Raw genomic sequence first — 23,793 nt, 5'->3', positions numbered from 1 at the left:
GATGTATTTTATTACTGTGTAGATATTCTTAGATACCAACCATTTCCCTATTGACAGTTGTCACTTTTTGATCGTCTTGGATCTATTGCGTACTCAAGGGGGCTGATTAGGAAAGACGCGACATCATTTCCGAGATGTCCCCGAGCGGCGGCGGCATGTGTCGTCGTCTGGTTGCATGTCGCCGCGGTTCGCCATTTCGTGATTTGCCTTATCTACGGGGCTTTGCTCAGTGGATAGACCTCGGCATCCACAGAGGGATCTCAAGATCTACCCAAAGGACCCTCTACGCAGGCGACCTTAACCTGACACTTGGGTTAGACATCAGTGCAGTTTTCGCAGTATTGGGTTCATAATCGCCGCCTAGCATCTAAAGTCCGACAAATTATTATCCTATCATCCAAACCACGCGCGACGGAGCGCAAAGTAGATTTGCCAGGCATACCATGCCATCCATCATCGGACCCTGAATGCCTCATCAACTACCGACAGTAATGTGCTCTTCCATTGTCATGGAAGAGCGAAGGGGGTGAGGATGCGATGACGACAAGAAGCAAGGTAATCCATCATGAGAAAATTTTAGTCTTCCAAGGCTTTTTCTGGATGCACTTGGCGAGAACGCAAGCTACTAGAGGCCGCTGGAAAATCATCATTCGAGAGGCGAAAAATCAAGATCCTATCTAAGCAAGATTGTGTACGACTTCGACATTCTGATTGGCTAATGTCGCCTAATGAATGTCTCGGTCTTCTAGAATTATGACTATCACCTCCACCCATCTCTTGGTTCTCTTGGACATTCTCGTCTGGCAGAACACGTTCCTTGGCTGTTTCCCCCTCCTTCAAGGCGGGCCAAGCTGAGAATGTGAATGTTTTATCTGGCAGACCGAGCGAAGAAACAGGCGTCGGTCGAGAATCTTCGCCTGGCTTTTCGCCTAGCCAGTACGAAGCCGGTTGAATCCCCCACGGGCGTTTTTCATAAAAGCGGCCAAGACCCAAACGCCCGTCAACCGAGCAACATCTCGGAACAGAGATCCAATGCCCTGACTGCTTGTCCGTATTATTTTTCCTTCGGACCTTACCTTGTCCGAATCAATTTGTTAACATGTTGTAACTACACCTTAATACTTGAAAAGTCGGCGCCAGATCAGGAGCTTAGTTACAGAGAATGACACTCATCCTAGATTCCATTAGTTATGCTGTTACATTCGTAACAAGTCCGGTTTGTTCAAAAACGGTAATCCGCCAAGTAACTACAGGGCTACTTTCCAACCTTGTCCTGAAGTAGCACATTGGATGGACCGTTGTCTGCCCCCCACGCAACTACGGCTGACGATTGGGTCGCTTGACCTCGACGGCTTCCTGCAGCCGTCCCAAAACAGCGAACTCGTGCAGCTTCGTTACGCGCGGTACCTTCCATGTAGTAACGAATCGGGGGCCTTCTGCGGATCAGAATCTTTTGCCTCTCGTGACCTAGGGATTGCATTCACCTCCTGCATTAGCTATTGTCAACTCGGTTCCCAGACTTTGTGCAGACACAATCTGGCTGAAATGTGTCAGGCCGTCTTGGCTACGCTGTCCACCATAGTGAATACCTAGGCTTAATAAGTTTCCAGACCTCGTCTCTTTGTGAATACCAGAAATAAATGGCCAAGAGAACGTCGGCGGGTTGGCCTGGTTTGTGTTATTTGTGAAAGTCTAGCGTATCGCAAATTCTGACACTTGGCGAAGCAGTCAGCCTTCTGAGGCTCTTGGCTGGGCCACAAAGATCGGCAAGTGTATTCTGTCGACGATATTGAATCACTTTCGCTTGCTGACTACCGAAGTCAGAGTTTCAAAGCGATGCATATTAGCGAGATCCAGACCTGGCGCCCTACTAATTCCATGTTCCCGTTTCGACGGTGAGGATTTTGCTACCAGGAGACTCGTACTGGTACCTATCTTCAATTGATTGAAATTGCTTGAGGGATTTTATCCGTACCCTCGACCGCATAACGACATGGTTACCCATGGGGTATGTTTCGGGAAAAAAGGAACCAACGGTGAATGTTTCTCAGGCGGGCAATCAGCACCGCTTTACTAGGTACCTAGGTAGGTTGCCCACCGCCGATGACATTGAAATGATGACAGCCAATGCACCGCAACCAACCCAGCCGAACCGCCACTATGATTGTAACAGGGCGGGCCGTGGCTTGTGAGTGGCCGCCCTTGAGACTAGGGAACCTCGAAAAGGTACGCCTCACCCCATGCTTTGGTAATAATAAAAAAGTACCCGACTACCGTAGCCGTCAGCATTCAGGGAATCAATGCAGAAGTGGCGGTGAATATGCTTTTTTATTTTGTCTCTACACAATGATGATGAGCTGCCTCAGCTAGCTAGACCAGCTAGCAGAACCGGTTAGTTTCTATTTAGGTGTGCCAACAAACTCGTTATGAATAGCCAATCTCATCTACAAGGGGCGCATCCCGTGCGAAAATTCTCCTCAGCCTGCAGAAGACATGACGGCAGGCAGGGCCACCGACGGTCAGCAAAGCCAATATCGATCTTCCGTCTCCAGGTTTTCCCCACGCTCATGAGCCAACCCTTGTTATTTCTTACTCACCGTCGTGTGCTGTCTTACCTTCTTCGGGGTCAAGGGAGGTCCCCAGCAAATTCGTCATGTAGAAGCTTGTTTGATTGCGACAGTCGGCTTTGCGAGATTAGCCCCCTAAGGCACAGACCATGATATTCATAGCAAGCCAAGACGGGTACTAGTGCCCTTGCCGCCGCTTCGTCCCGTAGGTATTCTCAATACCCTGTAGGAATTCAGGGACATGCCCAAGTCTATGTAGTTTTTACGTGAAATACTTTTTTCTACAGAAATACAGGAATTGGGAGTCATTCTAGCAAGTTCATGCGTGCACGAGACACTGGCAGAACTGGTTTGCTGCTTTATTTGCGACCTACACACCAGGGCCATATGCGCCCCGTGCTGAGACATGCAAGTAAAATACCTCATATTGCCACGTCTAGGCCGTGCCCCAGGACCCCTATATGAGATAGCAGTATTACTAACCAAAGTTATTAAAATCTACGGCAAATGCCGTATCCCCAGCTGTTCAACGTGTCAAGCAGTTCATTACCCACGATGTATCCGCTGTCAATCCAAGGATAGCAACAGCGGTCGCCAATATGTATGAAAATTGCTGATAAAAAAAAAAGTCCGACGTGCTTTGCTGCTGGCTGCGCGACTCGTAATAAGTTCCACTGCCGTCCCTGCCAAGTCGATTGTGCGCAGATCAAATCTCTTGGTAGTAGGGGGAGATACTGAAAATACTGGCTCCGACAGTACTTGGCATTTCTTAGGGGGCGGGAAGCTGAACGGATCACGTTCTTGGCATGAATCTGAGAGAGAAATAGGCCAATTGATGCCCAAGATTTCTCCCCCTTTTTCATAAGAAGACACCTACTGTCGCCCGTGTTGGCGCCGGCCCGACCGGATATCCACTACACGGAGCGAAGGTGGCTTCGGTCAATTTGGGTACCGGAATACACAAGTGCTTCGCCTACCTCCTTAAACCTAACTACCTTCCGATGTGCGTCTTGCAAACAGGGAAGGGAGGGTCCGAATACGTATGACAATTATGCACGTCAGCTCATAGGATCTCTAGGCGACAGTGCAGTGTTGCAGAGTATGTATGTGCTTCCTGGCAACACAAGCTTTTGCAGGACTTCTATCGCCCGATATTCACTAATTGCGCAAGCAGCCGCCCGTCGTTGAGACAGATACGTTTTCTGCCAAGAGTGCGTACGACGTGCTGCGAAGCCAAAAGGGGGCGGGATGTCTCACATTTTTACACCGCCCTCCTTTCTGATCGAATCTTTCCACAACTCTTTAGCCCCAAGTCAAACTCCAGCGACCACGAAACAATGGCTCGAGGAATGTTGCCAAGCTTCAAACTAGCTACCATACCTGGGCAGTTATTAGGTGACGTGTCATAGTTGTCCATTCACAAGGAGAGAGGAGATCGTTGTTGAATATTAGCGGCCCATTTACTTTAATACTGCCTAGTCGCGATTATGTGTAACTCATCGGTGCTAATGATAATAAGATATCTAGGTAACTGATCTATAATCGTCATTTGGTACCCTATCAAACCATTGGAATCCAGTTTGAACCTAGCAAGACTCTTCCGAAGTAGGACGTGCTTACACTCCAAAATCGAGTCAGTATCGCCGCTATGACACAAGATGGACAGTTTTGGAGGGTTACGCATAGTGTCGCTGACGACAAGGCCAAGACGAGGCTTACATGTTCGTCAAACACAAGTTTTTATACCGGAGTACGGTGCAACACGAAGGACTCTCTCCGGCCCCATACGGAGTTTCGGGAATGCCGATGTGTGCACCGAAGATCAGGTAGTTTCGCGTGCCTAGACTTACCTATATTAATAGCAATCTCCATTCTCACAATACGGAGTACAATAATACCCCAGATCGCGGCACTCGCATGTTTGAGGCGGGACGTTGCAATTTTGCTGTTGGATTCGCTTTTCGGATCGCGGGAATCATCATACCTAACCCACGTATTCGACCCTTACCATGCTCTAGAACTAGTCTAATGCACAGAGTGCAACATCCGACAATGTAGTCGCAGGCCTGTACTATCCCCGCCCCTTAGTCAGTCACTCCTGCTACTCGGGTTGGTGTAGACGGATAAGTCTCGTCATCCTGAATCTTGTACACAGTGTTCGATGTACTTTATTCAACCCAAAATGTGAGAATAGGTCGATAGTGATGTCGACACAGAGAACCCTGTCCTCTTGAGGAGATACTATAGGTGGATGGTATTTCGCCAAGCATATCGAGTATCCAGTATCGACGTATGTGATAGCTCAGCGAGGACGTGGCGCTGACGATTTCTATTTCCCTCCAAGCAAGTCATGTACGGGCCGAGCCATGAGAGGGTTAAGACATCGTTCCACCTACGTAACGATCAGCCTAGAACAAACCAGTCAGTCCCGTCGCTTCAGATCTCGAGAACCGCACCCCGTATTATGGACCGGGGGGTAAAGAAGCCTATTATTCTATTATCTTGCTCTATGGTGCCTCTGTCTAGTCGAATTTTCGAGGTCTGATCGCTGTGCTCGCGGTGTCTACATAGTACCGAGCGGCCAAGCTGCCAAGTTATGGCGCAGTTTCGACTCCCGCCATCAGCCAGTAGCCTTAATAGATACTAAGTGCCTAGACGAGAGGCTACCTACGCTTCTGTGAGCCATTTAAATTTTACCATCAGCCATAGAGCATCAAAATCTGCCTAATGGTGGCACCCGAGCGTATGTTACTGGGGATCTAACCCTCCTTAACAACGATTTTTTCTCACTAATAAAGTTTTACTTAGAGATCAAGTAAATCACACGTGTAAAGGAGGAGTTATATACGAGCAGTCCTATCCGCTGGCCCTTATTGTTATAGCTACCTACTTACTGAGGTGCTCGAGTAGGCTTTTACAATACCTGTCAGTGATACACTGCGTAAATCATCTCACAGGCAGGCTGCACAACTCGACATTACGAATATAGGTAAACCCGAGGAAAGCCCACTGGCGCACTACACAGGCTACTCGTTGGTAAGTCCGTCTCCTGTTCCAAAGTAGAGTTCGTATAAATCACCACCAGCGGCCGGACCGCGGACCCAGCTCCCCGAAGATAACAACATGCACTAGAAGTCAGCTTACCTATTATCGATTGGTTTTCCCCGGAAAGTTCACGCCGGCGAGTTTCATTGAGGAAATCTGTGTGCCGCTGACGGGTTTAAATCCGCCGATAGGGGTGCGATGCCGAGACCATGATTCAGCATGATGGACTGCGATTATTGGGTCAAATGCACCGAAACGCGCAGTGCTCTACTTATATCTTATCATGACACGCCGCTTTGATGTCTTGCTAACTTACTCACGGGACGAGCAAAGTATGATGGTTGTCCATGTCACAATAGAGGGCGAGAACGTCGTTTTGGATGTGGAATTTAGGGGTATATTCTCAACAATTCCAATAAGCACATTAGATACCTACCTAGGTAGGTTGGTTAATTCGTGGATTTTGGTGATATTGGGGGTTATCCGTTTCCCCTATCTATGTACTGGGAGAAACGCAAAATTAGTTCTTCGCTCTCTACGGAGTATGTGATGTCTTCAGACAATTTGTAAGCCCTGTAATATTCCTTCTCGCATCATGATCAATGATGCTTATCTCATCTGAGGGGTTCCATGATTAGCTATTCCAGGCTCATAGAAGGGAGGGTGATACATGGCTACCGGCTTCCTGTCTTCTCGTCTTCAATTCATCCTTTAAGAGATATCATTATCGCTAGTACCCGAGTCGAAGGAGTTATGTCTCTCTTGTGTTATTATTACTGTTGTGGTTTTCATCTCGTTGGCCCTCCCGTCGTGACATCCACTATCGCTGGATCGCGATGGTGTGAATAAGATGGCGCACTGTTGGCACCGAGGAAGCGTACGATGAGGGCAATCCGGCCTGTCTGGGTTTGAGCATATGCTACCGCTACTGCGGAATCTACAGTGACAACATACGAAGCCGATAGGTTGATGATATTCCGTACTGAACATTCTGTCGGATTGGTATCGAAGTATGAGCTTGTGATTGCTCAAGACTTGCTATGATAACTGAAGATGCTGGGGAAACCTCGCTTAATATTATTAATGAAGTTAGGACCCGAATCTAGGCTTTTATGCGTTCCGTATACAGTCGAAATATGTTTAGGGAATAGTTTACGTATGTTAGGGCAATGAATTTGTATTTATCTGGACAGGTAGGCAATGAATCAAGTGGATGATTGCGCCGTCCTTTATATACTATGACTGAGTGTATCTCCATTCATAATCTAAGAGTAGACCTCCTTTCTCTACGTGAAGAAATGTCTTTCATACCATCATGAAGTGGCAATTTATTTCTGATGGTCCTGATTAGAATCACCAAATACTTGTCTCGGATGTAACGATAACCCACTGGAATAGCACCTAGACACCTGGACATCTAGATAAAAGGGAATTCTCGAAAGAGCGGAATAAAAATTCTAGGATGATTCATTAACATCTGTCACTCCCCTATTGACTCATCGGACAATCTAAATACGAAGCCATATGGACTACCTAAGTAATTTTGGTCGGTGAGGATCTGAGCCGTCCATTTCTTATGACTGATCATGGAAATTGGCAGTAGACTTCTTTTTGTCGATTTTCGATAAACCTCCCACTCCCTTGGCGGCTAATTTAGAGGCACTTTTGTAGTTTCCCTTGATGGTCTATGGGGGCTCTCATACAGCAGATGTCGCATGCATCATTAAAAAGGACAATCGGAGGCTCAGTCAAGGATCAATATCTTTTAGACCTTATGGTTTCCCCTTCGTGTATGCGTTTATGAATGACTTAAATCGAATGCTTCGTGAAATGGTTCCAAGGGCCTTGTTGAGACGCTCACATTGTCCAGGAATAGTGCCCTATATATGAATGGATGGCTTAACGGGGGAAAAGCGCTTCAATATGTCTCCACGACGGATGCCTGACATCAGAAATCAGATGTATTGGGTTGAAAGGGCTCCAATGGAATCACACAAGCCTCTTACTGATCTAGAAAACCCTAGGGCTCGCCAGTATGGGCCATGGTTCGGAGTTCTTTATCCATCTAACACACTAGGTCATTGGGTTTCTTAATCCTTAAACGCCTCGTTGGCATTGGGGTAGTGTGTATGATTACATCGACAGTAAACATCGCGCGTTGCGACTTTCGATGAGTGGCGCTGTATTTTCCGAGCTTGATTTCGTGGTCTCCGACCGTGGAAATTACCATAAATTACCTTGATAAAGAATTGAGTACATCATATATGCCAATGGGCCTGGCCTAGGGAAGGGAGCTACACTATGGAAGATATTGAGCATCTACTATTGCCATCTACTTGGTCTGAGACACGAAGTGGTTATCACGACAAAGAATATATCGATATACATCTACTTGGACATCCGTTGCGCAACAGCATTGCTACACACTCAATGGCTGGCGCCGTTTAAACGCGGAATGAGAAGGCGGCGACTGGCCAAACACAGTAACTTTTAGAAACATCTAGAATGCTTCACCGTTAGGACCTACTTAATGACGAATCGCCGGATACCTACACTCGGCGGATGCGAATCCCTCAACGGAGTTCAAAGCATCATCGTGGCAGGAAACCACGGTGAAAACAGTACGGCAGGCATTATTGACGGAAATTTGACCTAGGGAACCTAGATCTCGCGATCCAGCCGACCAATACCGAAACTGAATACCGGTAGACCGGCGGACCCGGTTGGCTAAGGAAACTAGCCGCAGTAGTCAAGACCGTCAGGCGGCGCTGGACCCACGGCTCCGAGAAAAGACCATCATCCACATGCACTACTTGCGCCTTATGAAAAGTCTGCCTTCTGGATTGAATATTTTTCTTTTCTCGGTCTTGCACGTGGCATGGTTGGACGCCAAAACCCTAGGGCCGGGAGGAAGCGCTGGCGAGTCCGTACTGGACCTCTCAACGGTCGCTCATGATTCATGTCTTGCTGGTTCCTGAACTAGGTGGTTGGGCTGGCAATTTCAGAAAGATTTGATAAAAAAACAAAGTCCAGGTCGACTGTTAGGTTGTTATCTGCCAACATGCTCCATTTTGAGCGGGTCCTGCTGGCCAGGGCTTTTTTTGCGGTGAGAGCCGCAACAAATCGAGCTATTGAATTGCCCATGTCACGATAGTGACGTGTACGATCATTTGGCCTTGGGCTGCAGTTTAATGAAACCAGGTGCCAAGGGTCGGACGAATAGCGGTAGCCACCCGATGTAAGGTATTCCAGTAAACAGATGCAGTGGCTGGTTGACTGTTCGTCTCTGGAATTGCTCGCCGCCTCGATTAGGTTCTGACTGCTAATATGTCAAAGATATGAATGTGCGAAATGAAACAGTCTAGAGAGTGCGAAGACTGTGTTTGCGTTCTCCAAGACGATATATTTGCCAAGACATTGTAAATATGGATCCTCGAACAATACCAGTCATCAACAAGCATTGCCTCGTCCATTTGGAAGGCTGCCGATGCCGGAAAATCCTAGAATGTTGAGCATTGAGCAAACCTAACCCTCTCCACACTTGAAGTCCCTGATCATGGCTTGCCTCATTTTGAAGTCATGAGTGTTGTTACTTTAGGCGGTGTGTGCGTTGGGTTGGGTACGTGGAGACAGCTAAATGACCGAAGTGCTGTACATCTTGTAACAATGGCGATGGAGCATCGGCCCTTTCCGTATTGACGAAGACTCTTTTTGACCGAGGTCTAACGCCAAGCGGTCAAATTCTTTGACGAACTATTCGGGCGCTCATGATATGCTCGTTTCATTAGACCCTGATTCACTAGGGTCCATCCGAAAAATCAGATTTAGATACAATTGAAGGTCATTGTTGGCTTCTGAAATAACCCTTTGTCTACACTTACTGTTAGCGACACGCTCAACTAGGGCAACATACGCCATTGTCTAGTCTAGAGTCGGGAAGAAATTGAAGCAAATAGGCGTACGCGAGTCAAGTAGCATGGAGTTATGCGAAATGAGATGCTGCGGAACGGGCGATGATATCGAATAACCGACCCAGCCGAGTCTACGTATACACACTAGCTGGTGTGAATTTACCACATCGAACGAGACTGCTTGGGAAATTAGTATCCCGCGTGACCTCAAACTAGTCTCGGATGTCTTCAGTAGTGTCTGCTAATTTTACTAGAGATTAGGAAATTCAGGGTCCAGGCTTTATCAGCCCTATGGTCAAAGAATCCATCGCGGATGGGGACAAATTCTTCTAGAATTATTCAACTTAGTCCGCTAAGCGCAGGAAAAAGAAGAAGACGGATATTCGTAAAGGATAGTTCCTTCGTATAATCTATTTGGTGTTGACTAAGAGCGATGCTCGTCCCCGCGATCGGTCTCTTAGTCGAACCTGGGGAACGACCTCTAGCGCCTCATGGCGACCGGGGAGAAGAAGCTGGTATCCAATAGTCTGGAGATGCCGCTCTTTAAGTCGTTATCGAATTGATCAGCAGGGTCTCGAATTCGAAAATCCCATGAAATAGCTTTGCACTTTCGCTTGGCAGGTGGGGTTTTGTTGAGATTTCTCACGTTTAGGTAAAATGATAGTCACAAGATACCTATGGGATTTGATGGTATATGGGCAGTTGAGGCAGGGAAACTCGTGGAAGAAATATCCCGAATTTTGACGAGCCAATCAATGCCAGTCAGAGATCGGAGTCATTCGTGGGGAAAAGTGAAGGGTTCACTCGAAAAGGGAAAGTCGTATTGGGCACTACCACCAGGGTCTTCTCGAGGGGACCCTTTGAACATGGTGGATATGGTGGTACCTGAGAAATAAATTGAGGATAATCAAATCAGGTTAGGAGCAAACGCCTCCGGACAATTAAAGGGGCCTCGATTGATATAAGTCGTAGCCACCTGTACACAACAGCATAATCAACGGGCGCGGGAGTCCCGGCAAAAGCAGAAACACTCTAACGATGAGCCGTAAGAGGAAGTGAGTAGTAAAAAAGAAGAGCTTGTAGGGTTGCAAAAGAGAGGGGTGTATGTACATGGTGTATACATGGTGTACATGGTGAGAAGCTGAAGGCATGTCAGCAACCACTCTGCGAGTAAGAAATCGGTGTTGGGAATATTCTGATTGGCGCGTTGAGGTTGTTTCGCATCTGAGGAATTCTATTCGAAGCTCCAGCGGGCCGTCCCCCTGCAGCCAGGAAGATTGCTCATTGGCACGTCAGAGCAGTCGGTGGATTGATGACAGTTTGCCGCGTTGGCACAGGGCAATTGGGTAGAGCCATTGCCAGCAGTGCGGATTCACTATATTGTGCCGTAGGCAAGACATAGGAGAACTAAGGTAATCGTGCTTTTTTACCGACTGGGTGGCTAGCTGAAGGCTGTGATATCCGCTGGGATGGCAGACGGATTGCAACAGCAGGAATAGGAAAGTACAGACGCGTACAGTCAGATATTGAAATGCGACGTAATATTCTTTGTTAAGGAGGGTATAGGGTGTAGGGAGTATCAAACGCACTCAAGACGGGGATCCCAAATTCCCGCAGCTGTGTACAGTTTGGTTTGATTTTCATGATGTACATAAAAAAAAAAAAGTAGGTAGGTTGGTATGCTGGTATGTGGGTAAGATTATCGGATACATGTCCCACTCCAAGAATCGAAGTGATGTATTGTTCATAAGAGGCGGTAGAGAGAAATAATAGACCAGGACAAAGAAAAAAGAATATCAGATGGGAAAAGGATCTGAGAGAGATGGGAATTGGCATTGGGAAGGAAACAGGGGATTTGGTTGGTGAATACTTATGGGTATTTATGGATTAAATGGACTAAATAGGGCCAATTACGCTAGTTAGACTCTATCTAAGTGGATGTGTGGAGAAGAAGAGCCAGGACGTGGCAGTCGTAGAAGGAAGTTCCCACTTTATTGTCCCCTGGCGGTGGAAACAGCCCTTGGGAAAGAAGCCTGGCAGATCCGCTCCAACAGGCCAGTGCTTTTCCCATCTTTCCCATGTGATGTACCTACAATGTCAAAGTATCAAAGTACTCTTGTACCCATTAAAGGCCCAAAAAGGGTTCTAAAGCAGGTACAGGGTACGTATCTTTACTGGGTCGGAGGGAGACGAGCCTGCTTCTATTCAATTCGGGCTCCCCCTGTCAGACCCGCATTAAATTGATTCATCTCTTCCCAAAGCCATTCATATCATTAATGTACTACGTACGCTACCTTACACTACCTTACACTACCTTACGCTACGTACACTATTCTTGCTATTCTTAACCTACCCGAGTCCGTCCTCCTTATGCCCCATTCGCTTTTCACCTTTTAACAATACACCCGACTTCTTTTTGTCCCTACGAACCCGCACACGCACACACAACTGGCATTGTATATGCAAATGCAGATGCAAATACTATGTGAGTTGGGTGCGAAAAAAAAAAAGAACTCGAATAGCAAACAATCTACGTCAGTATCTACATAAAGTGGAAATGATATAGATGCCGCCCGCAGTCAAGTAGCTTTGTTATAATGTACTATACATAAAAAACTTGGCTTACCTCGGCATATGTTCAAGCACAGTCACCTACATACAGACGCATACATACGACATAACTGTACCTACATATCCACCTACCTCCCTATCTAACCTACCTACTCGCCTACCTATCAACCTAAGTCTACTCGCCAGATTGTTGAACGTATCATCTGTGTAAAACGACCTATCGAGTTTGGAATAACACGAACCCGAAAGTACGAATCATAGCTTCCGGTTAGGTTACTACACGTCGCATTAGCGTATAAACGAGCGAGTGTCGAGGTATTGCAAGGTGGTCGCACACTATAGGTTTACTGGGTGAACCTATTATATCTCGATATATTTCCCCTCCTTGAACTCGACTCGATACGATATTTGAGTTGGTGCCCACCAGACTACCGTTTGTCGCAGGTCGCAGACAGTTGAATGAATGATTGTTCTGTAGCTTGATGCTCGTACCTTCACAATATCGAAGCTTGGCAATTACCAACAGACGGACATTTCGGGCAATTCAATCACGACGTAGAGGGGAAACTTCGACTTCTTGATATCTCGGATTGTACCCGCCCAATCAAGATCTTGCGTCGCGCAACCTCCACCTCGCCAGCACTTCTGTACTCGTTCGGTCCTTCATCTACGATTCGCTCGCAGCTGTCTCAACAACGACCATGCTCACCATGACAAGGTTGCCGTCCGATTCCTTCCTGCCGTCGGGCGCTGTGCTTGATCCAAGCCAACGTTCGATGCACTTCACCTCTCATCTCAACGGCCATTCTTCAACATCGGTTATATCACCACTATCTCTACCACGTGCTCTTAACCAACTTTCATACTTCGACGACTCGCATCTGACGAATCTACCACCTCCCAATTATTCGCATTCGCCTTTAGTTTCTGTAGTCCCACGATCTCATCAACAGCAGCTTTCACCACGCCCGAGTCCACCAGGTGTTCGTGACCAGAGATCAGCGACCGTATCCCCAACCAAATACGGACCTGGGTCTGGCGTAACATCTCCATCTACGGAACCAAGTTTAACCTCCCCGCTCGACATGAGCAATCTTTCCGCTGCGGACTTGCTACGGCGTAGGGAAGAACAGAACCGAAAGCTACTCGAAAGCTGGCGTGCTGAGCGAGCCAGTATCGAGGCCAGCCGCGCTCGAGCCGAAGAGCTTTATCAAGAGGAGCGAGCGATAATGGATGGCGAACGAGCATTATGGATTGATGAAAGAGTAAGGCTCGAGAAGGACTTGTCGGAATGGAAGACGAGAGCTGAAGCAGCTGAAAGGGAAAGGGATCGGCTGTCCGACCTGCTCCGTAAAATGGGTAGCAAAGCTTCCCCAACGGGAACAGTGGGTGAAGCGTCTCTTGACGGTGTTGTTGATGCGGCATCTGCTTCGCAGCCCACCAGCAGGTTTCAAAGCCCCTCGGATGTCAAGTCCCCAACCTCTCTACCTAGTAACATACATAGGTCTACCATGCCAGAGTCGAAGCCTTTCATACCCTTAGATCCTCGTATGCAGGGTCCATCGCCGAAGGCGGGATCTCCAAAAGTTCAACCGGAACGAATTCCGTCCATTGACATTCAGGAGGTCATTCCTGAGCTCGAAGGAATTCGCTTAAGGTCAAATGCTGTTCAGAAAACAACGTTCACCGATGGAAAGTCGTCTTCGCCCCCAACTGTACCGCAGAAGTTGTCTCCATCTAAGGACCCGGCTCGCTCGCGCACGATACCCGGCGAATTGACAAAGGAAGCGCTCCAAGCTCCCGAGTCCGACAGGCTTACCATGCATGCTGGACATACGCCAAACCACTCCATGTCTTTATCTCGGCTTCACACCGTTGACTCTACTGGAGTGACAAATACAGCTGATAGTTCTGGTGCCCCAACCCCTAAATATCAACCGGCACAGATAAACGCACTAGGAGAATTGTCCAATAGTCAAACAACAGGTCTCTCTGACAGACCCCATGCTCAGGATCAAACTGGAGCTGTCGACCCCGAAGTTGACCAAGACCCAGAATTGAAAGGGCCATTGCACCTTAAGAATCTCCCGGCAGCTGATGAACCATTCCTCAAGGCTCTATCTGATAAGCTTGAGCACGCAAAACTCAACAATATTCGCCCACGCGTGCTTAAGCACGAATCCCCCACTGACTCAGATGAGTCGACTAAGGAACGCGAGACATCAAAGGTCGGTGGTGATGGAGCACACGATATTCAGGATCCCTTGGAAGCTGAAGCTGAACCTGAGGAAGATATCCCTCTTAAGCTCAGGACATCTAGCAACTTTGGCGCACCTCTCGGGCAGCTCCGAAAGCCGTCGGGATTTTAAGTGCGCTTTAAGCATGCACTTCATTCATATTTCACATTCTCTGCTGATAGCACATTTTTCTCCTTTGTCTACTGCATGATTTTCAACGCGGACGGTGGATATTTTTTATGGACTTCGGGACTGACCGCTGGCAACCCGTAATAGTCCCTTGCTTGCATCGATTTTTGAAATACCCCAATACCCATTCATACTTTTTATTCTACTTTCTGTGCATAGGAAATTAAGGGCTTGGCTTGACTCATGGTGTTTGGGAATCCGAAGGACGAACGAAATTGGCATCGAAAAGGGGCGCGTGGTTTGGAGGGCGGAATACTATCCCTGTGTTTTCTAAGGGATAAGCATTACTTGTTTTTCTTGCATTGAAGGGGGTTTTGGTTTGATTGGAGAAGCATTATAGAAACGGCGGGTGGTATGATAGGCATTATGGACGGAGAAGACAAAAAAAAAATTGTGTCAGACAGGAGGTCCGCACCTTGCACTTTAGATGGATTATACCTGGGGATTGTAACCCTGTCTTTGACGAGCGAAATGAAGAGTGTGTTCTACCCGTGAGAACGGGTTTAGTGGTCAGCGGAGGTACGCCACAAAATATAGCTTTCGACACCAGGCAACTGGTCCATTGAATCAATACAGATACTAGTAGTTTCTCTGTACTTGTCACCTTGTGAGATTCCCATGATTATGTGATTCTAATGTTGTCGATAGAAAAGCCCTCATAGTGTGCTCCAAGCGAATCACATTTGATGATGAGATAACTTCAGTCTATCGCTATATTCGCTATCGAAAATAGTAAGGTCTATCCATTCCCATACCAGATAATATGTGATGCTTTAAAATCCCAATGCTAATTTTCTATAATCATTTAATGCCCACGTAAAAACAAGCCGTCTATTATGATTAACCACAACACAATATGTTTTCTTACACCCCAATACATATGTAGTTCAGGCAAGTAATTCATATACATCCCTAACGCCAGACATGCCCCCCAAACATTAAATTAAACATATTTTTAAGCCCTTTTCAATCTGTCCTCGTCCCGTACCTACGTAACAGATTATTTCCTCCATTTTGTCATCGATGTCATGTATTATGTATCATGATTTAGTCAGTCAGTTAATTAATTCAACTCAACTTCTTCCCCATAAAATCGGCCAACTCATCCAACAACTCGACCGTCTCAGCCGGGCTCGCGATCCAAGCCGTAGTAGATACACTACGGGCCTTGAAATCGTTACTTCCAGCACTGAGGAACTGATCGCCGACATGTAACGTCTGCTCGGGACGAATGCGACCGGCGCCAGCACCGGTACCGTTACTATCGTCGGATCCGAACCACGCTTGACAGACGGAGACACCCCAGCTCTTGTCCCCGATGTCGACGAAGACGTCCCGCCCGCCGTTGAAGGCGCAGAAGGGTACGACTTGGTTCTCGAAGTCGCGCCCGCGGGTGCTGAGTTCGAGGGTCTTTTGGACTACTAGGACTGTTTCTTCGAGGGATTCGCGGGGGACTTAAGGGTATTGGGTTAGTCATTTGGGTTGTTTAAGACGTTGATGAATGAGTACTACTTACTCCGTAAGCTGGGGTCCCGAGGAACCACACCGACGGCACGGTCCTTGCGCATGATCGTCGCGGGTAAGTTCAAGTTCTTGACACAATCGCGCAATGCAGCCTCGGCAATGTCAAGTAATGCAGCGATACCAGCGTCGGACCAAGCCGCCATCTCAGGCGTCAGCCAGCGTTCCCGTGGGACAGAGGCCAAGAGGTGCGGCGACGATGGGCTGAACTCAAATAAGTAATTGGCCTCACCACCCATGATGATAATGCCCTGGCGCTGCTGAGGAGTGAGGGCGGTGGAGCTAGCAATGGCATCCAAGAGCCCATGCAAGCGGGCATAGTACCGATCGGCAGTTGTGTAACCAGCAGCCGTCACAATTCCGACTTTCACATTCTTGCGTAAGAGGTCAATGATGCGAGGGACGACAGGGCTGGAGGGTTCCAGGCTCTCGCCGTCATCATATAAGGTGACATCTCCATCGAAGGTAGCGAGGCGTAAGGTACCGTGGGTGGTCACGGCCATAAGCTGAGCCGTATTGAGAATAAGGCGGACATCGTTGAAAGATGGTGAGACGAAGCGACGTGAGGATATGTACCGCTTGCGATCTTGGAACTTGAAAGCAGCTTCAAGAGGAAGCCGTGTAAAGAAATTGCCAATGGTCGGTACCAACAACTTGAGCTTAGAAGGGACTCTAGAGGCGTCTAATTGGTGCGTGACTGCAAGGCATACGTCAACGACCGGTCGTGGGACCTGGTTCCGAGCGCGCGGGGAAGAGGAAAGGGGTTGGGGAAGGTAAGGGGATGATGGAGAAAGAGGGCACACGGTCGAAGAAGGGACAGAGACAGGGACGTACTATGATCATCGACCATGACCTCGATGTCCCTCATTATTTCGGCATAACGCCTGTGTGCCTCCTCGGAGCTCTGAGAGATATTGAAGCCGTTTGTCTCGTCGAATATTCCTGTTGGTTGGGAATATAAGACGAATGGCACGGCTAGGAGTCCTTTGATCCATTCTAAAAAGCGTGTTAGTTATTGGTAAATTTCAATGGGATATTTAGTGGCGGTGGTGGTAGTTATAAGAGTGAGGTGAGAATAAGTATGAGTGAGCCTGCGCCGTGTCCGCTGTACTTAATTGGGGTTATCCGGTGAGTAACTGGAGGCCCGTTTTTTTCCAATAACGACGGTGAAGATGACCGGTAAAGATAAGAATGAGTAAATGGAAATAAGAACTATATAAAATTGAGGTTATACCTATGAATTGATCTCTTCTGTGCGTCTTCAATGCATCTATATATTCAACACCCGTGTTAGTCACCGGATTGGTACATTATCGGGGAAGAAGAGGTCGGAAACGGAAATGGAGCTCACATTCTACTCTGTATCTTGAGGTCATTTTGCTAAAATATTACAACAATTTCCCTATTGAATATCCCACCCACGAGAAAAGAAGTTTAAAAAATAGTAGAATAAAAAAGTAAAGAAGAGACGAAGTGAATCGGAACGGTCTAAGTTTCTAAAGTTAAGGGGTACATATCATTGATCACGAGGTTCGTTGAGGTCTGGGATAAGTTGTGGGGCACATTTATACCGCCGGAGTGGGACATCCAATGCGCTGGTGAGGCCGGAATGTACCTACGCTGCCTATACGCCACAGTGACATTGGCGCTACGAACATATTCGTCATAGCGTCATTCCAGTGGTCCATTAGCGCATGAGGCGGTGTCTGGATTCGGTATTTTATTCTCAACCATTTATCACGAGTCTTTAAGCTTCTTTTCTATTCGTTTCAACTTTACAACATCAGAACATCATTCCCGAAAGGAGGAATCAATTCCATCAGTTCCATCAATTGATACTATACTTCAACGTAACATACAACAATACAACCTTTGAATATGGAGATACGAAGATAAATTTTTTATGTCTTAGCATTTTATGTCCAATCGCTCAACACTCTTTATGCTATGAATGGAACTGGAGTTGCCGTTGCGCAAGCTGCCGTGACTGTTCTGAGTCGGGTTATGCATCCCTCAGGGCAAGCAGTTTGACACCCGTCCACGAACAAAGCTGTCTTAACTCCCTTGCAGCCACATGGAATGAACAGCTCCTCCTCCAATGTGCAGCCTGGAACTGGACACAAAAATGGCTCGCACTCACTTGGCCGCGTCGTGTGCGTAACCGTCGGGCAAGCGGCACTGACGGACGTAGTAGGATGACCTGGCAATGTGGTGATGGTAATGATAAATGATGTAGTAGTTTCCGATGAGCTTGCTGCAGTTGTGCTGGATGGGTGTGGCCAGTGAGGTGGTCGACGGGTTTCCGAAGGCTCCGAATTCACAACGGCTTCCGCCTCCACGGCTGCGGTAGCGCTGACGACGCTATGTTATCATTAGCGCTAATTCTCACGATCTTAATATCGCTCGAGCTCTCACCTAGCTAGTGCCGCGACAAAACCAACGATGAAGAACTTCATGATTGAGTTTGGTGATTTCTTCTATCAGTCAGCTGGCTTCGTTCAACCTTCAAGGATGTGGAATGCTGCTAACCAATATTTAGAAGGATATTTTATATAATCGTGATGCTAACTTTTACTAATGGGAAATGAGCTGATAATATAAGACAGGAATTATGTGGTTAACTTCAACACAGTCGCGGATAGAGAGCCCATTTATATATGCGCGTCTTTCATTTATCACCATCTTCGATCTTAGTCGCATTTAAAATAACATTTGGCCTGCATGGTTGGAGACCTCACCACCATCACCCGTTCAAGGAATTATGCCCCGGCTGAGTTACCATTGCCTCTCCCGCCCTTCCTATCCTACCAGAGATTTTCGTATGCTCTCAAGTGTACTAGTGGCTAGAGATAATGAGATGACGGTCTCCGAGACGCATTTTCAAGAGTCAATCTTACGGTACGGGTATATTGCAGAATGGCTCGGGCTCCCACATTGTGATGGGTTCTCGGTTATTTTAGGAACAACCTACCTCGATATTAAATCTAGGCCAGAGTCCTCCCCGCCTTCCATCTCACTCACATATTACTAAGTATATCGGCCTACTCGAACAACGAGAAGGACATGCCAACTTAGCGATGTTCCTCGGGCTCTTCGTTGCTGAGCGAGGCTTTACTTCTAAGTCAACTATACTATCCTTCAGATACGCAATGCTTATCGGATCTAAATATCGATCATATGGACTTTCATTTCACTCCATCGTAAGGTCAGTGTCATCTATGGTGGCATAGCTACTCCGAAGAAATCTGGCAACTCTATCATCGAGTCCTTTGCCAACTTTAGAAGGATTTCAAGAAAAACCACCTTCCTCTTAAAGTACGTTCCGAGGAGCATCTTTATTGACATCAAGCACTATTTGAGATCATGGTTTTCGGCGACGGCACCTATCTCCCCTAGAGTTTACAGGTTCTAGGCTTCAGAATTTGATACTATGCATATTGGCATAGCCGAGACACGACAGGACAACTCCAAGGAAAATCGAAAGCTGAAACCGACTACAATATGCGATTTGGAGAATCTGGTCGGGTTATACGCCTCATGATTGGCAGGTATTATTCAACTTGGTGATCACATCGCCCCACAAAAAGTGACGAGGCTATTCAGCCTCTTTAGCCTGGATGACGGGACAATATCCGATAGCAGAGAGCTTCATATAACTTCATCTCGCCGACCCAAAAATCTCCAGTTTGGGCTACCACTTCGATGTCACTAATTTATCTTTGATGAAGGCGAAGTTCTCGTATCGAAGGCCTGGATGATCGGCTCCACGACGAATGCGAGATAACAACGCGGCCAAGACGGTTTCTCAACACGAGGCATATCTATCATACGCCCGATCTGTCCTGCAGCTTATGCAGCCCGAAACATTCTGCCTGGAATCCTGATCGTCGGATGATCTTCGTGTGTTTGACCCGAGACCTTGGGCTATGTCCTGTCAGGCATGCATGAAGAATCTTGCCTATTTACCAAAGAATTTTTCACCTAAGCTACTAGAGAAGACCGATACCCTGGTCCTAGATGTCTTTGACGATCATTTGTAGATCGCTCAGCTTTCGAGAGCATTAAACCCCCGCCGAAGAGTAACTCCGCTGCTCAATCCGAAGGGTTTGAATGAGCGATACCGTTTTAATAGGCCCATACTGATAAGAAACACTGCATTTTCGCCATATTTGCTATGTTTTTATTATTATTATTACTACTTTAATCATAGAGCCATCTTATTATATGCTACCCATCCTTCAATATAAGTTGCGCACTCATACTCTATACGATTGTAAAATTGCGTCTACTGATGTGTTGGAAATCATAAATCGAATGGAGTTAGTCAAATTCGATTACCCATTTAAAGCATCCATGTAGTGCTTTTACCACTGATTTAACGACGATTTACTTTTTCCTAGACAGCTAGTCCACTGGTTAGGAAAACCAGGGAAGGTCTTCTTAGCGAACCCAGCATCCAAATGGCGTAATGTTCCCGGAAACCTGGTTCACCATATGAGGTCCAATCTATTAGATTGTCTGTATTTTCGAAAACCGACGTCCTGCTCTTAATACCACCAAAGCATAACTGGTAACAATATACCTAGGCGTACTCTATCCGAGTCTTCCTAAATCCATATTGTCGGAACAGAATTGCCCCAGGAGAAAGGTTCCAATGGTATTAAGAAATCAAAGCTTTTCTGATTATGTTGCTACATAACATGGAGTACCTACCTAGGTGGGCAGGTACTACTACTCATCGGCCTGCTATGTATAATCTCAGTGGGGGTCCCCCATTAACAATTAAAAGATGTACACAGAATAATTTTAATCCATCACTGTCCTCCCAGGCGTTCAGTCTCGAGAGACGCGAAAACGTAGGCGGCGGAACCGAGCACGCTGTTGAAGAGGATAGGCTGGTGGATGTAGTACTATCACATAGGGTTAGTCTCTTATAACCGATCAAAATTAACAAGGACGAATCATAGATATATATCACTTACGTCGTAGGAAGCCGTCGAGTTCAAACTGCACACCGCAACCGTCCCGTTCCACTCCAACGTGCCGTTGGCTTGGTGTATCACAAACGTATCTGTAATGTACTTGTGCGCACGCACACCAGTCTCCACCGCCTTCGACGCGAGCGTAGCATTGCTACCCAAGTATCCCAGACGCGCGCTCTTGAGCAGAGCGTAGGTGAACATGGAGCTGCCACTCGACTCGATGTAATTGCCCTCGCGCCCGGGTTGGTCGAGCAATTGCCACCATCCACCGGTTGTTGGGTCAACGTGATCAATTAGAGCGCCGGCTAGGGAACGCCACTTCTTGAGAAGATACTCGCGGTACTTAGTCGGGATTTGGGGCGAGGTGGGGAGGACTTCGAGGGTTTCGACGAGTGCGATGGAGTACCATCCTAGACTGCGGCCCCAGACGTGCGGGCTGGCGCCGGTTACCGGGTCGGCCCATGATGCGGCCTTAGAGGCGTCGTAGCCGTGGACCAAGAGGCCGGAGTCGGCCTTGTAGGTGTGGTTCCAGAGTAGCTCGATCTGGTGCAGCATATCATCCAAGGAAGCGGTGTTGTTGCTCGTGGCAGCGTAGTGGGTCGCGTAGATAGTGTAGAACGGGGCCAACGAGAACATGCCGTCCAAGTAGCTCTGCTGTGGGTAGTGGTAATACCAGAGACCATCCTCGTAGGTGCGCGGGTTCAAGTTAATACTCTCACGTAGCGTGTCAGCCGCGGTGCGGAACGAGGCCGCCTCGCTATCGCTGCTGTCGGATAGTATGAGGAGCGCGTTTCCGTTAGAAAGACGGTCCATCGGCCATGATACCGCATCGTAGCTGGCGTTGCTAACCGAGGGGATCACGGATAAGGCGCTGTTGCGGATGTAATCGCGTGCGCGGGGCACGAATTCCGTGTCTTCCGGGTACTGCGCCGTGGCTGCCAAGAGAGCGCGTTGCGTGAAACCGCACTGCAAGAGCTCCGAAACACCTCCATTGCCGGTCCTGATGCCCTGGCTGCGAGCCATGATACTTGAGGCCATCCATGTTGAGTACTTAGATTGCACTCCCGTTGTTCTTCCTACTACTACTCCAGCTGCCTGACCAGCGAGGACAAAGGCGGTGACCGCCCCGGTGGCGTAAGCTTGTATTCCGACCATTTTTAATTTTTATTTTATTTTATTTTCAAAAGAGTGAATATTGGTTTCTGTTCCAATGCAGCCCTTCTCACAAATCGATTAGGATTCGTGGTTTTATACTAGACGACCGTAATTTGAGGACTCGGTGAGGTTCGACTAGGCGGGATTGCATTGGTGTATCCAAAGATGTGTCAGAAAGAACGTGGAAGATGGGTAACTTTTTAAAAGAAAACGTGGAGTTTCCTTTTAGAAGCTTTAGATTACGCGTTGGATCCCATTAGTCCCAGTCGTTTAGGAGATTGCTTAGACGGGACTAGGGATGAATCAATTACCTAGATGCAGTACCAATGCGGCGGTGTCGTCGTTGAAGCTTTTACGACAAGGATTTCGCACAAAGAAAACGGACATCCCGCCCTGCCGCATTCCGCAATCGGTTCCGAAGTTTGCTTTATAATCACAGTTTACATGTATTATTTTATTCTATAATGTAGTACAATGTCCAGACATCTCCAGGTTTACCCCTATTTCGGTATAATTATCGTCGCTTAAGGTAAAGAAATGGAGTATATCGCGAGTTGTCAATTGAAAGTGCCTGTAAAATGATGCTCCCCTTGTGCTTATCCAACTATTAGCTAAGTATATTTTTGTGCGTTCGTCTGGGGTATATAACTGCTGTGCCTCTCAACCCCATCTTTGTTCCAATGTAAATCCCAATCTCGAGTGGGCATGCTTACGACCACTGTAAACCAGCGGACCAGCTTGGATGTCGCCAAACGATTATAATGTTTGATCTTACAAAGCAAAAGCGCGAGACAAAGAGCGAGGCGAGAGCGGGTTCTTATTATTCCGTCGTATGAGGTTTTGGAAAGCGACAGTCTTGAGGATTGAGAATATCAAGGAATCTTCCAAGTGCGCGATTGGTTTCTTCTCACTTACCCCTCACTATAAACTCGTGGAAGCCGACGAATTAAAGATGAAACAGGTCCGGCAAGAAATTCGAATACAGTCCGCCCTTTGTACAGGTACAATCACAATATCCAGGTGTGTTTGCTCGCTCTTCTACCGCCAGCGACGCCGATTCGTTTACTGCGGCGTAGTGGGCGAAGAAAAAGCAAAATGTCTTAGACATGGCGTAGCACTACCGCAAAACGGCACAGAATAGGAGGTAGGTACCGCGACAATCTTAGACCTAAATGATGTGATACTTCCACAAATAGCTCTACTATTTTGCGCCACAGCACTATAAGGTGCGCCATAACTGCAATTTGTTGAAATCGGCTATACCCCCGGGCGTACAGACAGCCAGTGAGTGATTTATTGAACGATGCCGTCGGTGGCTGCATGAGGAAGTCCAGCCACAACTGCCTGGCCAATGTGTATATATTGTCCTATCAATTCTACCTAGGCCGCCTACTATGATGTGTCACAACTCTCCTGTTCGATCGAGAGTCAAGTGTTACCTTACTGTACGAAAGAGGTGGGTTGCAGAAAAAGAGTGTTACATTGCGCCTTCAGCTCCCGCATTACAGCCCTGCCGTCGGCCTGTCCTACCAGCACACAACATACCCTAATCGCCGCTGCTGACACCCGATCTGCGCTCATCATGCAAATAATAGGTCGAATTTATGGAGTTTTG

At 47.4% G+C, this 23,793-nt stretch overlaps 5 protein-coding genes across 5 annotated transcripts; 1 reads left to right on the top strand and 4 right to left on the bottom strand.

Moving 5' to 3' along the window:
• Positions 1–10,874: 10,874 nt before the first annotated feature.
• Positions 10,875–11,398, bottom strand: F4822DRAFT_117571 (uncharacterized protein). The gene has a single exon (XM_051452562.1). It carries the CDS (start codon positions 11,357–11,359, stop codon positions 11,075–11,077), a length of 285 nt encoding a protein of 94 aa, XP_051317945.1. The 5' UTR covers positions 11,360–11,398; the 3' UTR covers positions 10,875–11,074.
• Positions 11,399–12,442: 1,044 nt separating this feature from the next.
• F4822DRAFT_117545 (uncharacterized protein) lies at positions 12,443–14,515 on the top strand. The gene has a single exon (XM_051452561.1). It carries the CDS (start codon positions 12,796–12,798, stop codon positions 14,461–14,463), a length of 1,668 nt encoding a protein of 555 aa, XP_051317944.1. The 5' UTR covers positions 12,443–12,795; the 3' UTR covers positions 14,464–14,515.
• Positions 14,516–15,179: 664 nt separating this feature from the next.
• Positions 15,180–17,586, bottom strand: F4822DRAFT_389819 (IMP-specific 5-nucleotidase). Its single transcript, XM_051457011.1, has 5 exons — positions 17,393–17,586; positions 17,276–17,311; positions 16,876–17,037; positions 16,037–16,738; positions 15,180–15,974 (listed from the first exon to the last, which is right to left on the bottom strand). Exons 1-5 carry the CDS (start codon positions 17,415–17,417, stop codon positions 15,589–15,591), a joined length of 1,311 nt encoding a protein of 436 aa, XP_051317943.1. The 5' UTR covers positions 17,418–17,586; the 3' UTR covers positions 15,180–15,588.
• A 363-nt stretch (positions 17,587–17,949) lies between these two features.
• F4822DRAFT_117520 (uncharacterized protein) lies at positions 17,950–18,649 on the bottom strand. Its single transcript, XM_051452560.1, has 2 exons — positions 18,457–18,649; positions 17,950–18,402 (listed from the first exon to the last, which is right to left on the bottom strand). The coding sequence occupies exons 1-2, from the start codon at positions 18,495–18,497 to the stop codon at positions 17,982–17,984; spliced, it is 462 nt and encodes a 153-aa protein (XP_051317942.1). The 5' UTR covers positions 18,498–18,649; the 3' UTR covers positions 17,950–17,981.
• A 2,206-nt stretch (positions 18,650–20,855) lies between these two features.
• On the bottom strand, positions 20,856–22,178 carry F4822DRAFT_425380 (Six-hairpin glycosidase-like protein; the record flags this gene model as incomplete). The annotated part of the gene is made up of 2 exons (XM_051460323.1): positions 20,856–20,951; positions 21,024–22,178. The coding sequence occupies 2 exons, from the start codon at positions 22,176–22,178 to the stop codon at positions 20,856–20,858; spliced, it is 1,251 nt and encodes a 416-aa protein (XP_051317941.1).
• Between the last annotated feature and the right edge of the window lie 1,615 nt (positions 22,179–23,793).

This window comes from Hypoxylon trugodes, assembly GCF_022578975.1.
Source record: "Hypoxylon trugodes strain CBS 135444 unplaced genomic scaffold F4822scaffold_2, whole genome shotgun sequence".
NCBI lineage: Eukaryota > Fungi > Ascomycota > Sordariomycetes > Xylariales > Hypoxylaceae > Hypoxylon > Hypoxylon trugodes.
This window is presented reverse-complemented; position numbering and strand designations above follow the sequence as displayed.

Excerpts from the sequence above, each read along its gene's own strand:
- F4822DRAFT_117571 (XM_051452562.1), bottom strand. The coding sequence starts at position 11,359 with ATGCCAATTCCCATCTCTCTCAGATCCTTTTCCCATCTGATATTCTTT.
- F4822DRAFT_117545 (XM_051452561.1), top strand. The coding sequence starts at position 12,796 with ATGCTCACCATGACAAGGTTGCCGTCCGATTCCTTCCTGCCGTCGGGC.
- F4822DRAFT_389819 (XM_051457011.1), bottom strand. The coding sequence starts at position 17,417 with ATGACCTCAAGATACAGAGTAGAAT. Across the intron at positions 17,312-17,392 it reads CTCAAGATACAGAGTAGAAT|ATGCATTGAAGACGCACAGA; the intron begins GTGAGCTCCATT and ends TTGAATATATAG. Across the intron at positions 17,038-17,275 it reads CAGAAGAGATCAATTCATAG|AATGGATCAAAGGACTCCTA; the intron begins GTATAACCTCAA and ends CACGCTTTTTAG.
- F4822DRAFT_117520 (XM_051452560.1), bottom strand. The coding sequence starts at position 18,497 with ATGAAGTTCTTCATCGTTGGTTTTGTCGCGGCACTAGCTAG. Across the intron at positions 18,403-18,456 it reads TTTGTCGCGGCACTAGCTAG|CGTCGTCAGCGCTACCGCAG; the intron begins GTGAGAGCTCGA and ends ATGATAACATAG.